This window comes from Taudactylus pleione, unplaced genomic scaffold (assembly GCF_031769625.1).
Source record: "Taudactylus pleione unplaced genomic scaffold, aTauple2 ptg000501l, whole genome shotgun sequence".
In the NCBI taxonomy this organism is placed as follows: domain Eukaryota; kingdom Metazoa; phylum Chordata; class Amphibia; order Anura; family Myobatrachidae; genus Taudactylus; species Taudactylus pleione.
Window position 1 is genome coordinate 858,380 of NW_028284903.1, and position 13,839 is coordinate 872,218.

Here is a 13,839-nt window from a genome sequence, read left to right on the forward strand (position 1 = left end):
TAAGACGTGGATAGTTAGGGTGCTGTGTTTTGGAACCTCTGAAATAATGGTCTCTTTGGCGAGGTGTAACAAGAATGAGATATGGAAAAAAGTAGTGTTTACTGAATATAAGTAAACATTCTTGGCCCTGAATATATACACCTTACCTAATAAATGTACGGCAAATGCTAGCAATTTATAATTTCTGCATTAATCTGGCTATTTGGATCATAAAAAAAAGGGAAAAACAATAGATGGTTGTTGTAAGAATTTCCTTTTGAGTGGGCATTCCTTGTCAGAAAAAATCCCAATCCTCCCACCTTGACTAGGTGAGTTGTATACATTCAGCACAGAGAATGTTCAATTATATACGCTATATTTTTTCCTTGATATTCTCAGTACACCTACGCTAAAGAGGCCTTTTGCATATCCATTACATGTAAAATATGCAATATTTTAACACACGTAAAGTTAAAGTTCTGCTGCTTATGTGTTGACGTGTGTAGAGGAAGATACATAGGTGACACTGATATGTGACGTGTTACTCTTATTTCTGACAGGTGTGGTGAACGCTCTGGCACAGCATCTCCATCTGAGCAGCCGAAGGCTGAAATAAAAAAGGAACCTGAAGATAACTATGATTACAGTAAGACGGTAACTACAGAAAGAGTAGAAGTTAAGCGAGAAGAATCTGAGGATGAAGTAACTGATGAGTACTCAAACAGTGACAATGACTATCCTATACTGGAGAGACACTTTGCACGGTTTAGGGCAGGACCTCACCAAGATAGGAAGCGCTCGTCTCAAAACAGCCCTTCTGGGGTTGCCAAAGCAAAACTACTACAACTAGGCAATGGCAGTCTGCCTAAGGTATATCTGGAGTCCTGTATTGCTGACAAAAATGCTGTGGAGCCTCCTGACTTGCAAGAGCCTGTCTTGTCTGACAGCTCAACACAAGGCACAGAGGTTTGCGACACCCCCGTCTCTGTAGAGAGGCGTCTCATTTCTCCAAGCCCAAATATTTCCATTAAGGAAGAAGATGTCCCAGAAAAAATCAAGACTGAAAGATGGAAATACAAAGTTAATGTGAAATCTGACACCCCACAGACTGCTCTGAGCACCTCCCATCTTCCAAAAAAGAAGCTCCCTTTCCTGCTACCTAAATCTTCAGTAACAGAAACCCCTGGAAATGAGATGCCCATAGTGAAAAAGAGAGGGAGACCTCGCAAGCCTAAAGTTTCTAAGGTAGGACGCCCAACAAAAAAAGGCAGTCCCATTGAAGCTCCACGATTGTGCCCAGATTTCAATCCAGACCTCGAAGATGTGGACGGAGTCCTATTTGTTGCTTTTTCTTCAAAGGTAAAAAAAAAAGTTTACAGTGTTCGCGGTAGCCTTGGTCTTTGGCCTAAGATCAGAGAACCAACCATTGGCTATGGTATCCTGTCTTATCTTACTATGCTCTCCCATAGGAAAAGTAGTCCTTTCTCCCCCCTCACATGTTTTGCCCTGGTGAAAGCGTTTCATGCTTTTTCAGATGTATAGAAATCTATTATATCTATGTTGTTAATGGCCCGATTTAGAAAAATAATTTCCTCCAACCTTCCCATATACCAAGAATCGGATCACAACCACTTTTGTGATTCTATGTAATTGTTTTTCGCTATTTGAATGTATAACAAAGTAATTAAATGCAAATAATTCGGTATACAAATGCCATAGCTGGTTTGTTGTGGTATTCCTTACCAAACCAGGGTATATATGTACTCTAACTCCTAAAATGGCATTAGTCATAATGAGCAAGTAAATGGACTTGCACTTTCCACTAAATGTTATGCAGGTGTTTCATTTATACTTTAGATCTGTAGGACTATAACTGCTATACAGTTTTTACTCCTAATGATTTCCCAGCACAAACTCACTTTATATATAAACTTTTAGAATAACATTAACCTAAAAATCTACACATGTTTACTAAACCTAATATTTGACCTGGTATATATGTTCCTCTGCAGCTGTTGTATTCTGTTGCTGGGTAAGCCAAACAAAAAAGCCCGAATGAAGTATGCTTCAATAAATTTATATAGGGGAAGCCTGATGTGCATAGGTAGCAAAATGTTCTGCCACCTGTACAAATGTATCTCCTATATCAGAAACACTTTTGAATATCTTAGATATGTGTATATTACATTAGTAGCTATTTTACATATGCCAACTTGTATTTGAGGCTTAAGGGGGGTATCCACTACACGATTTTAGCAGGCGATTGAATGATAACGACGTTGTTATCGTTTAAAAATCGTTATAAATTGTGCAGTGTTTGGTCGTTAACGATCAACGATGCGCGCTCCCGCTGGTAGTTTGATCGTCTCGTCAGTTGACTGAACATGCAGGTCAATTTCACTTGATCTATTAAATCTAGTTTGCAAATCGTTCAGACTGAAAGATAAAATTTCAAGGGAAAATCGTTTAAATCGTTTAGAGATTGGACAGGGAGTAGATCGTCTAGTAGATGTGCCCCTTTAGTTGTTCGTTTAAAAATGAGGGTGATGGCACAGAAATTATTTTCAATGCAAAAGATGAAGTGCAATTTGGGCAGTAACAAAGATAATAAATCAGAACTGAAAGTCCAGCACATGAAGGATTTTATCAATGCTAAGTATATAGTGTTACCTCTTGAATTTATTTGGCGAGGGTGGTGATCAGTGAGGAGGGCACATTTTAATTCTGAAGAATATTTTTTTGGGATGCATTGCTAAAGCTGAGGTATACAGTTATCGTAAATTCAATACGTAATAATCAAGCTTACATTGTACTCGATTATAATGCCCTTAATTGATATTATGCCACACAATAGTGCCCACAATTCACATATATTTAGCATTGTTGAGTTCAGCACATGACGTGGTCAGCTCCTGTGGAAGTCAGTGCTCAGGGCAAATAGAACCAAATGTCCTGGAGATCAGTTGTTTAATTTACTGGTCACCAGGCTAGAGTGTAACTGAGTGCTATAACTCACTGGGGGCAATTCAATTGTTTTTAGCGGAGCGATAACTAATGGGCCCCCGTCTGAGCAATTAAATTTTTTGGGGGGCGCCCATTAATTACTGCGCTTGTCGAGTCCAAACAGACCAGGTTTACCCATGTAAAGCGGCTAAACCTATCTAAAGTGTTAGTTAGGGAACCCAAACCAGACTTCTGCTTGTCACCTCAGAAGGCTGCGAGCTGAAATGTGCGCAGCCGCAGCATTCGAGCTCGAACGGAGCAACAATTGAATTGCTCCGTTGGCGCCCACTAATGACTGTGCCGCATAAAACAAGAGACCTTGTGATTCATCCAGGCAGTAGCTAGAGACTACAATTGGATCAATAAGGGGGCATAATTAACATTGTGGACATTATGAACAGAAGAGGGGATAGAAATTCCCAGGTAAGATAAAGAAGAATCTTTCCAAGTAAAAGGGAAGCGCCCTTTCAGCGATTGGAGCGTTAAAGGGGGGATATTGATGGGCAGAGCTTCGGTTTTAGTAGTATTCAATTTATAATGGGAAGCAGCACTGTAGCTGCTTAATATATTGTGGAGGGGAATCAACGAGGACTCCGGGTTAGTCACAAATATTAAAACAACATCTGCAAAAAGACACAATTTGTGGGAAGTGTTACATACTGAGAGTCCAGGAAATTCAGGAGATAAACACATCTTTTGAGCAAGTGGTTCTATAGCTAATACAAATATTAGTGGAGAAAGGGGGCACCCCTGCCCATTGCCATTAGATATCAGGGAAAGAGGAGGAAAGGAAGCCATTACTAAAAATTCGGGCCGGAGCACCAGTGTAAAGAGCAAATGCTTTTTCAGCATCAAGTGATAATAGAAGAAGTTGTAATTTATTTAATAACACCCATTTAATTAAAAATAAAACTCCACGGGTATTATCCGGAGCCTGGCGTCCAGAAACGAAGCCTACCTGGTCAGGATGCACCAACTGGGGGAGCAATGGATTCAGGCAATTAGCTATCAACTTAGCATATATTTTAATGTCTGTGTTAAGAAGTGCTATAGGTCTATAGTTTTTACAGGCAGAGGGGTCCTTACCAGGCTTCGGTATGGTCACAATTTGCGCTGCCACCATTTCGGCTGGAAAGGAGCCAGTTTTGGAAGCCTCTATATATAGCTGTAGAAGAATTGGGGAAAGAACCTCTCTGAATGCAGAATAAAGATATGTTTTGAATTTTAAATGGAACATAATACATTTTGTTTTTAACTGATTAAGTGAAGTTGTGCCCCCAGAAAAAAAGTTTCTTTTTGTACTTTGGTCCTAGTAGTATTTTTTCATACTCTAGGACAGGGGTTCCCAACCACGGTCCTCAAGGCACACCAACAGTCCAGGTTTTAAGGATAGCCGTAGTTGAGCACAGGTGACTTAATTAGTACCTTAGTTTTTTTATTTAACCATCTGTGCTTAAGAATGGATATCACTAAAACCAGGACTGTTCGTGTGCCTTGAGGACCGAGGTTGGGAATCACTGCTCTAGGAGAGCACCGCCAGATATACCATTGAATGATTTGTTAATTAAGGTGTACCTGTGACATTTCTTGATATACACAATTCCATTATATTCTGGCTTCAGGTCATGTTTTTGATTGCCTGTGCAGAGACTCTCCCTGTCTCTACTATACCTCTGCTACCGTCTCAGGTCTGAATTATGTACAGGAGCTGTTGGAGGGCTCCCTGTGACAGACAACTTGGGAGGATAGGGGGAAGGGTACTGATGGCAGTGGGAGCCTTGGGGTTGAGGCTACTGGCATGCTCCAAGCAGCAACACCACACACACAGGAGAGCCTGGCACAAGCTCCTGACTGGGCGTGCGCGAGACCTCTGTTTCAACGCTAGCGGCAGCATTTGGTGGAAGCCTTGGGATCATCCTTTCTCTTATGTGATTGGTGTGTGCAACCCCTGGGGGCTGGTTTGTGTCAGGGCACCTGGACCTTTTCTCCGCTTATCTCTTGAAGTTCCGTGGTGACTCCTAATGTAAGAAGTGCAGGATGCATTTCACCACTCAAAAACCAGCAGGGCAGATCTCAACAGTTACAAAATGGGCAGGGCATGGCGCCCTGCCAAAACAGCCTAGCAGGAACATTATATGTATAGAGCAATTTTATCTTTTTTTTTTTTTTTTTTTTTTTATTTTTTTGTTATTGAAATCAAGAAACATTACAGTAGAAATTAAATGTTTTACAATTATTTTGTGAATACAGTTTAGATGTGGTATGAAGCTGAACAAAATAACAGATGAGATAATGCCACGCTTACAAAAGTACAAAATTACAATGTAGCATGTTGTGGATGCAGTGTTCGCAAGTATGGGCTATAGCGCGTATTTTACCCGATATCGGGCACTGGGGACTCACTTTTATAAAGTTGCTGTGGACGCGCTGTGCTGTGGCCAATCCCTGACAGCTGGCTGCAGCACAGCGCGTCCCCCTGAGAAAGATATGACGCTGTCTGTTAGAGCAGCCAATGAGAGTCAGATAGACTCTCGTTGGCTGCTTCTGTGTCTGATCCCAGCATCGGCACAGCATCCGCTCCCGGCGCTGGGACGGTGTGTTTGTTCCCAGCGCCGGATAAGACACCGCGCCCTGGTACCTGTTGAAGGGGACCGCCTGGTCCCTTCCACCAGTGTCGGCGGTAAAGTGGCGGCGGGAGAAGCTTGGCTCCGGGCAGCGAGCTCCGCTTAGCCAAGCCAAGTAGCGGTGGTTGTTTGGCACTGGCCGCGAGCCAAACGGCTTGCGGTCCAGCAGCCAATAGGAGGCAGATGCGACAAGCCAATAGCGTCATAGCCCCACCCACTCGAATTAGATGCCGCTGAGCGGGAAACTTCAGTCCAGCAGAGGGGGTGAAGACCTTCCGAAGACAAGAGAAGAGTGGCGCGGCAACAGTTCCGGCAGCCGCACAAGAAGACGACGTGATCAAGGAGGAAGAAAGGAAGAGGCGAGGACCGAAGAGGACTGCGGGGGGGGGAAGAAAAAGAGCTAACTAAGCCCCCCCCCCCCTTGGGCCACCGTTATTTACCCCTCCCTAGACCGCCAGGGTCGTCGGGCACTAGGTCCGTGGGATAAATGCAGGCAATAGGCCTGTGGGTATATAGGTGGGCACATGCCCGAGCTACGTATGGGGCATTAGGCCCAATTGAAGGTGTGAGTGACCTGGGCATTAGGCCCAGGTCACTAATAGGTGGGCCAATAGTAGGGGCAATGCATAGGGGGTAAACTACTGGGGGCAATGCATAGAGAGTAAACAACTGGGGGCACTGCATGGGGGAGATTACTACTGGGGACAATGAATAGGGGTAATATAGGGGTGATTACTACTAGGGGTAATGCGTAGGGGGATTATTACTAGGGGTAATGCATAGGGGGATTACTAGGGGCAATGCATACATGGGGGGGACTACTACTGGGGGCAATGCATAGAGGGAGGGACTACTACTGGGGGCAATGCATAGAGGGACTAAAGGGCATTAAAGTGCGGCATAATGTATAAAGGGCATTAATGTGCGGCATAACGTGTAAAGGCTGGGCATGGCTGTGTGGCATCATTTGTAAGGGTTATTAGTGCATGGCATAATGTGTAATGACCGGGCATTAATGTACGGCATAATGTTTAAAAACTGGGCATGGCTGTTGCAAAATGTGTAAAGACTGGGCACTGCTGTGTGGCATAATGTGTAAAGGGCATTAATGTGCGGCATAATGTGTGAAGGCCGGGCATGGCTATGTGGCATCATGTGTAAGGAGCTAGGGGAGGTCTGAGAGGCATATGGGGAGCTCTAAAGCATAAATTATGATGGGACCCAGAAATGGTGAGGTAGGACCCCATTTTTTTAAAGTGGAGGGTCCCTGGGACCCACATATTTTGTCACTCACCGCGATCACTGTGGAAGGAAGAGGCAACTGCACCATGTATTTCTGTCAACCCTCACAACATTTTGGGCTAACTGGCATACAGGTATGTAATTCCATTTTATTACATCCAAATAATTAGTAAACTTTTTTTATTTTAAGGACACTGCATAACATCAAAGAGAATAAGAAAAAAATAAATAAATGTCACGAGAAGGATGATTCATAGATCAAATCCACAATGTGGACTTAGTAATAAAGTACAGTGATTTTAACAGTACCCTACAATACTACAAACTGCAAAAATGTTGGTAACAAAAGTAAAAGTAATGCATCTGTAAGTGTTCTTCCCAGAAAATTTTGGCAGCCGTGTTGCATCAAGTAGCAGCCGGGTGGCAGCCTTCGTGCAAAAAGGGGCGTAGCTTTACATGGAGGGGGTGTGGCCACATAATAAAGGTTGAGTCTCCCATATCCAAAATGGTTGGGACCAGGGGTATTTTGGATATCGGAATATTCCGTATTATGGAATATTTGCATTCCATAATGAGATATCTTGGGAATGAGACCCAAATCTTTACACAGGATGCATTTATGTATTATATACACCGTATACTCACAGCCTGCAGGTCATTTTATATAATATTTTGTGGCTCAAACAAAGTTTGTATACATACATGAAATTAATTTGTTTCATATACACGTTATACCAGTGGTCTCCAACCTTAACTGGGGTGGGAGCTACTTCAGAAAAATGAGACTTCTGGAAGAGCCACATTTTGTTTTTGAAAAACTAAAAGCTGGCTAATAACCAAATTTTTCATAGAAAAACAATGCATTTATTAATACAGTGATATTTATCACTGTATTAATACATGCATTGTTGTTCTATGAAAAATTTGGTTATTAGCCAGTTTTCATTATTCAAAAATAAAATGTGGAGAGCAGGGGGCTGCTGGATGGATCGTGCAGGCAGAACAGTGGATTAACAGGCCCCACACCCCCTTTCAAAGTGCTCTGTCACTTCTATTGTGCAGCCGTGGGGGTAGGAGCGGGCCCCCGGGCCTGTGACAACAAGGGTTTTGCAGTGTTATCCCCAAATTTTTTAAAGCCTGGTGGGGGCCTTCACAGTTATTCTCGCTCCGGGAAAAGGGTTATCTTCCCTTATCATTCCGACCCGACAAGTCTCAGGCTGCTCCCCCACTGGCTCTGTCAGAAGTGCCCATTATGCAGTGTCCCCTGTACTTATCCCCATATGTAGTGCCCCCTGTATTTGTGCCCTTTATACAGTGCGCCCTTTAGTTTTGCTTTGCCCTTATGCAGTGCCCCCAGGCTGAAGTAGTGCCCCGATGCAATGCTTCCAGGCTGGTCCCTTATGCAGTGCCCCCAGGCTGAAGTAGTGCCCCGATGCAATGCCTCCAGGCTTAAATAGGGCCTTTATGCAGTCCCCCCAGACTGGTCCCAGCCCAGAACTTACCTGAACATGCTTGGCGCTCCCACTCCTGCTGCCTCGCTCTGACTGGATCTAACTAGATCCAGCAGGCGCGCAGGGCAGGCTCCTCACGTCGCGGGTGACATCAAGACGTCTCCCGCGCAGTGCATCACTGGGAACGCTTGCCTCTGAAGCGATCAAAGGCTTCTTTAACCTCCGGTCCCTTCAGAGGCCAGCGTTCCACAGCAGTGGTCGGAGGTGAGGGTGACCGGGAATGCGGCGGGGGTTGTTTCTGCCGGGCGATGCGCCCCCAGAAAATAGCCTGGGGAGAGCTCAGGACTCGAGCTACCATCCTTACTAGCGTGAGCTACCGGTGGCTCGCGAGCGACGGGTTGGTGACCGCTGCCTTATACACAAAGCCTGAAGGTAATTTTATACTTTAGTTTTAATATATTTGTGCCTTAAACAAAGTTTGTGCACATTGTAACATCAAAAAGAAAAAGTTTCACTATCTCAGTCATACTAAAAAAATAAATCTGTATTTTGGAATATTCCGTATTTCGGAATATTTGGATATGGGAGGCTCAACCTGTAGTACCAATTCACATTGAGTCCACACAATATGGCCCCTTTATTGCCCATTATGTACACAGTATGCCCCCTTTATTGCACAGTATGCCCCCTTATTGCCTTATTGCACACTTTGCCTGGCCTGGGTGTTGGGAGGGGGCAAGGGTAGGTAGCTAGGGCAGTATTGGGGGCAAGGAGGAGGTTAGGGACAGGCAGTGCTTATGGGTAAGGAGGGGGTGCAGACAGCAGTCAGGTTAAATGGGAATTAATACCAGGCGAAGGTGCCACACAGCCAGCCAGTAACACCAAGGACAGAGGTCCTCACCTTTCAGGGTGCTCCTCTACTAGCACTGTTTACACCTGAGCAGTTGTGTCACCAGCTTCTGGATTGTTTCTGCACCACCAACGGTTCTGCACACGTCCCCAACCCGAGTCCAACATCCTCACTGAGGCACAGTGAATGGAGATTGGCTGTGGCGGGAGCAGCGTGTGATGGAGAGGGACCGGAGTGTGGCTGAGTGAGCCGGGAACACGGGGCACAGGAAGAGTAACGGAGTCTGTGTCTGAGCGACAAGCAGGCGGCAGCTGCAGAAGGCGGACACAGAGGGAAGAGCCGCAAGCACCAGGGTGATTCTCGGAGCTGTAATGAAGGGAATCTGCCACCGGTGATTGGTTGAGAAGACTCCACCGGCTGTGATTGGTTTCTGCGGCACTGCACACAGGACAAACAGTGCGTCCTGCAGGTCCCGGGCGGAAAGATTATTTTGCCAGGCAGACCGCCCTTTAAATAAAGCCTGGGGAGAACACTGCATAGATATACCATAGAGTAGGGGTATTTGAATCAGGAGACTGATATAGGAGGGAAGAAAAAAAAAAAAAGGAAAGAACAATAGTACGATAGAAGAAAGGTATCAAGGATGGACTCCCGCCATAGTTGATTTATGGAAAGTGAACCAAGGGCACCTAATGTTCACTCTAGCTCCGGCGGCAGGCAGGGCGCCGGAGCTAGAGAGGGCAACATTGTCCAAAAAGGGGGCTTGGTCATAAAAAGGGGGCGTGTCTATAAGACTCGTCCCCTTTTCGTCATACTTGGGGGCGTGCTCGGCGCTTACGGACATGCCGGGCAGCCCCCAAGCGCTGCAGAAAGGGAGAATAGATGCCGGGCGCATGCGCCCGGCGTCTATTCTCCGGCGGTGACCGGGTCACCGCATGTTTCTCCACCCGCGGGACACTGCGTCCCGCGGGTGAGAACGGCACCCACAGGCTGTGAGGGCACGGCGCTTTTTGCCCTACAGAAGGAGGGCAGGGTGCTTTTTGCCCTCCAGAAGGAGGGCAGGGCGCCGCGCCCCGCTAAAACAGCCTAGCGGGAACGCTAGGCACCATATCTTATATGTAGACAGAGTATTGTTTAAAAGGGAAGTAATATACTTCATAGAGGAAATGTATCACAACAGGTTAACAAGGGTAGAGTAAGTGGAAGGGTGAGGGGATTTCCATTGTTTGGCTGTTAGGAGTTTAGAAGCATTACACATATGTGTAATCAATTTGTTCTTCGATTTTGACGCTGAACACAAGGGCGCACAGTAGAAGCAGTAGCGGATCCTTAGGAACAATGCAGGAGGTGACCGCTGACATAAGGTTAACTGCCAGCGACCAAAACTGCTGGATTACAGGGCATTCCCACCAGATGTGAAAGAAAGTGCCCACCATACCGCAGTTTCGCCAAGATTGCTTTGGTACAAATGGTGTATCTTGTCAGGGGTCATGTACCATCGAGCATATACTGAGTTAGATGTTTCCCTGAAACTGACACTGAGGGATGCTTTAGCAATCCGTTGACAGATGTGAGACCATTCTTTATCGCTCCGTTGGAATCCAAGATTATTTTCCCACGCTTGTTCAAAGATTTCTATCGGACAGTATTCAGGGGCTGTAATGGAGTGGTAGAACACTGATATAGCACCCTTACGTCCCACTGAGTGCAGACACTGATGCTCGAATGGGGAAGGCCGACGAAGCATCCTTGAAGGACATTGATTCTGTACAAAATGAGTGATTTGTAAGTAGGTATAATGAAGAACTGAGGGGAACTGATAACATTCCTGAAAGTCTGCAAATGTGGTGGGAGCAAACTGGCCAAAAATGTGCAATAAACGTGTAATCCCGGGTTAAACACCAGGCTGCAGCAAATCTATTACAGAACCCCTGGGGGAATTTAGGGTGCTTCCAAAGAGGCGTTAGGGGGGATGGATAAGATGTGAGCAAGAAACGTCTGTTTGCTGTATCCCATGTGGTCAATGTAAATCGGATAGAAGGGTGGGCATAGGCCGAGGCTGGTCTGTGAATATGTGGTAACCATGTGAGAAAATCTACTCCTAGGTTTGGGGATAGAGCATTTTCAATATCATTTCATTGCATTTCTTAATGCAAAGAGGAGAGTGCCATGAGATAACATGACTTTGTGTGGCATAATAGTAATTCTGTAACGGGGAGACCCAGACAACCATTAACTGTATGTTTGGCCAAGATCAGATGGCTCAATCGTGTTTTTTACCCCGCCCAAATGAATTTACCAAATCAAGATTGCAATGATTGCAAAACAGATGCCAGGACCCGAATGGGAAGTGTTTGAAAAAGATGCAAAAGTTAAGGAAGGGCGCTCATTTTTACAGCTTTGAGTCTGCCTATCCAGGAGATGTACTGTGAGGACCAGGCCGATATGCCCTGATGTAGACTCCGGAGAAGGGGGGTATAATTTGCATGGTACAAATGGGAATATTGTTTGGTGATATAAACCCCTAAATAACGAATCTACATAGGACAACATTGAAATTTGTATATGGATTCCAACCCAATCCTGATATGACTTGATTTGCCATCGTTAACCTTGTAAACAGCGCACCGAATTGGCCCAGTTCCTGAAACAATGATGGGGGAGACAATCTGATTGGTCAAAGTAAGAAGTATGTTGCCTGCAAATAGTGATACTTTATACTGGTGACCTCCTAAGGATACACCAGAGATGTCCGTATTCGCTCTAATGCATGCAGCTAATGGCTCAATACATAATGCGAAAAGCAGGGATGAGAGTGGGCATCCCTGCCGAGTCCCATTACCCAGCATGAACACCTCAGAACAAATACCCATAGAAGTGGCCATGGAGGAGGGATTTGATAAAAAGATCAGACAGCATGCAAAAATCTGTCACAAAAACCAAACTCTTCAAGGATGGAGAACAGGAAGGGCCAGGAGACCTGGTCGAATGCCTTCTCAGCATCGAGCGCTAATGCCACCGAAGGTAATTTGCAATGATTAATGCAGTGGACAAGATTGATAGTTCTAAGTGTATTGTCCAGCCCATGGCGATGTGGGTAAAAGCTCTTTAAGTCTATTTGCCAAAATCTTTGCAAACTGATGTCAGTATTGAAAGGAGAAATGTGCCTAAATTTTGAGCATAATGTATGATCCTTGCCAGGTTTAGGGATGGTAGAGTCAGGATGAAAATAGGATCCTTCTAATATGGAGTTAAATAATTTTGTGAGATGGGGAATTAAATGGTGCGCAAAAGCTTTATAGTAAATCATGGGAAATCCATCTGGACCAGGGGCTTTCGATGGCTTCTGAGATGTAAGAGCCAGAGTGACTTCTAACAAAATATCCTTACTTAAACGAAGTGCCGTGTGGGTGCTGATAGTTGGAAGAGCACAGGACTCTTTTTAAATGTTTGGTTGATTACTCTAGGGTCGTGGGTCAATATGCCCTGGCCATCTTTCATGGCGACTACAGCATGAGCTGTGCGTTTAGCGCTCAATTTAGAAGCTAACAAGGCATCCGCTTTTTCAGCCAGGATATTATGTAGTTCCCCTCTAGCCTTATCAAGTTGCTTCAGTGTCAATGCCGAGTGAGAGGGTTTTTTTTTATTTTTTAAATTCTTTATTTAAAGCACTCACAAAAACTAAACAGACTGAGCATATAAACAGGCATGAGTGCAAATAGCCTCAACAATGAGACACATTTTCAAATATATAAAGAAAATACAATAAAGATCTGTATGTGTAAACAAAATTAATAGAAAATAGGGTATGGGGGGGTGGAGGTGTAATGGAGGGAAACAAGACTATTATAGAAATGAAAACATCTGAAAGATATTTCAAAAAATATTAAAACAAAAACAAGGAGGAGTACCCATCCAAGGTAATAAAGCAAATAAACACGAAAGAGTGGGGTGGGGAGTAAGGCCCTCCTGCCGCACATGGGTTCACTGGAGGAAATACAAGGGTCAAGAGTGGTAGGTGCCTTCACAGGAGAGCCAAGGAGCCCACACTTGGGCAAATATATGGATAGTAATATTACTTACTATCATGCAGATTATAAGTAATATTCTCCATTGCTGCAAAATGCCAAAGTTGTGATTTCAAGGCAGAAAGAGATGGCGGGAGAGGGTTTTTCCATTGGCGGGCTATTAGTTGTTTGGCAGCTACTAGAATATGGGACAACAGTTTCTGGGAGCGCTTGGAAAGGTCGGGAGGAGGGTAGCATAGTAGAAAAATCCATGGGTCCCATGGAGTTGGGAGTTTCAAAGAGCTGATTTATAAGGGTATGTACCGAGGTCCAGAAACTATTGAGGGCCGGGCAAGTCCACCAGATATGGGTAAGAGTACCCTGGAGGCCACAATTTGTGAGTGTGTTTTATTATCTAATTCTAGCTGCCTAATTTGAGCAGTCAAAGACGACACTGCAGCAAGTTGATTTTTCTTACGATGGGTGGCATATCGAATAATTTCCCCTCTGATTACCGCCTTGTGAGCCTCCCACACTGTCTCCATTGAAACCTCAGGGGTAACATTGGTGTCAAAGTATTCCAACAATTTAGCAGTTATTTGCACCTGAAAATCTGTAAGCTTCAGAAGGGTCTCAGCTTCCAGAAGTGTCTCCCCAAATATGCCAGAATCCACAAGAGAACT

The 13,839-nt window shown here is 44.7% G+C and overlaps 1 protein-coding gene across 1 annotated transcript in view; it reads left to right on the plus strand.

Moving 5' to 3' along the window:
* Positions 1-13,839, plus strand: part of LOC148501817 (MAX gene-associated protein-like) — a 187,936-nt gene that overhangs the window by 11,417 nt on the left and 162,680 nt on the right. The window contains exon 3 of the mRNA XM_088449939.1: positions 540-1,338. Within this exon, the coding sequence (XP_088306065.1) occupies positions 540-1,338 (799 nt within the window). The remainder of the gene's footprint in view (positions 1-539; positions 1,339-13,839) is intronic.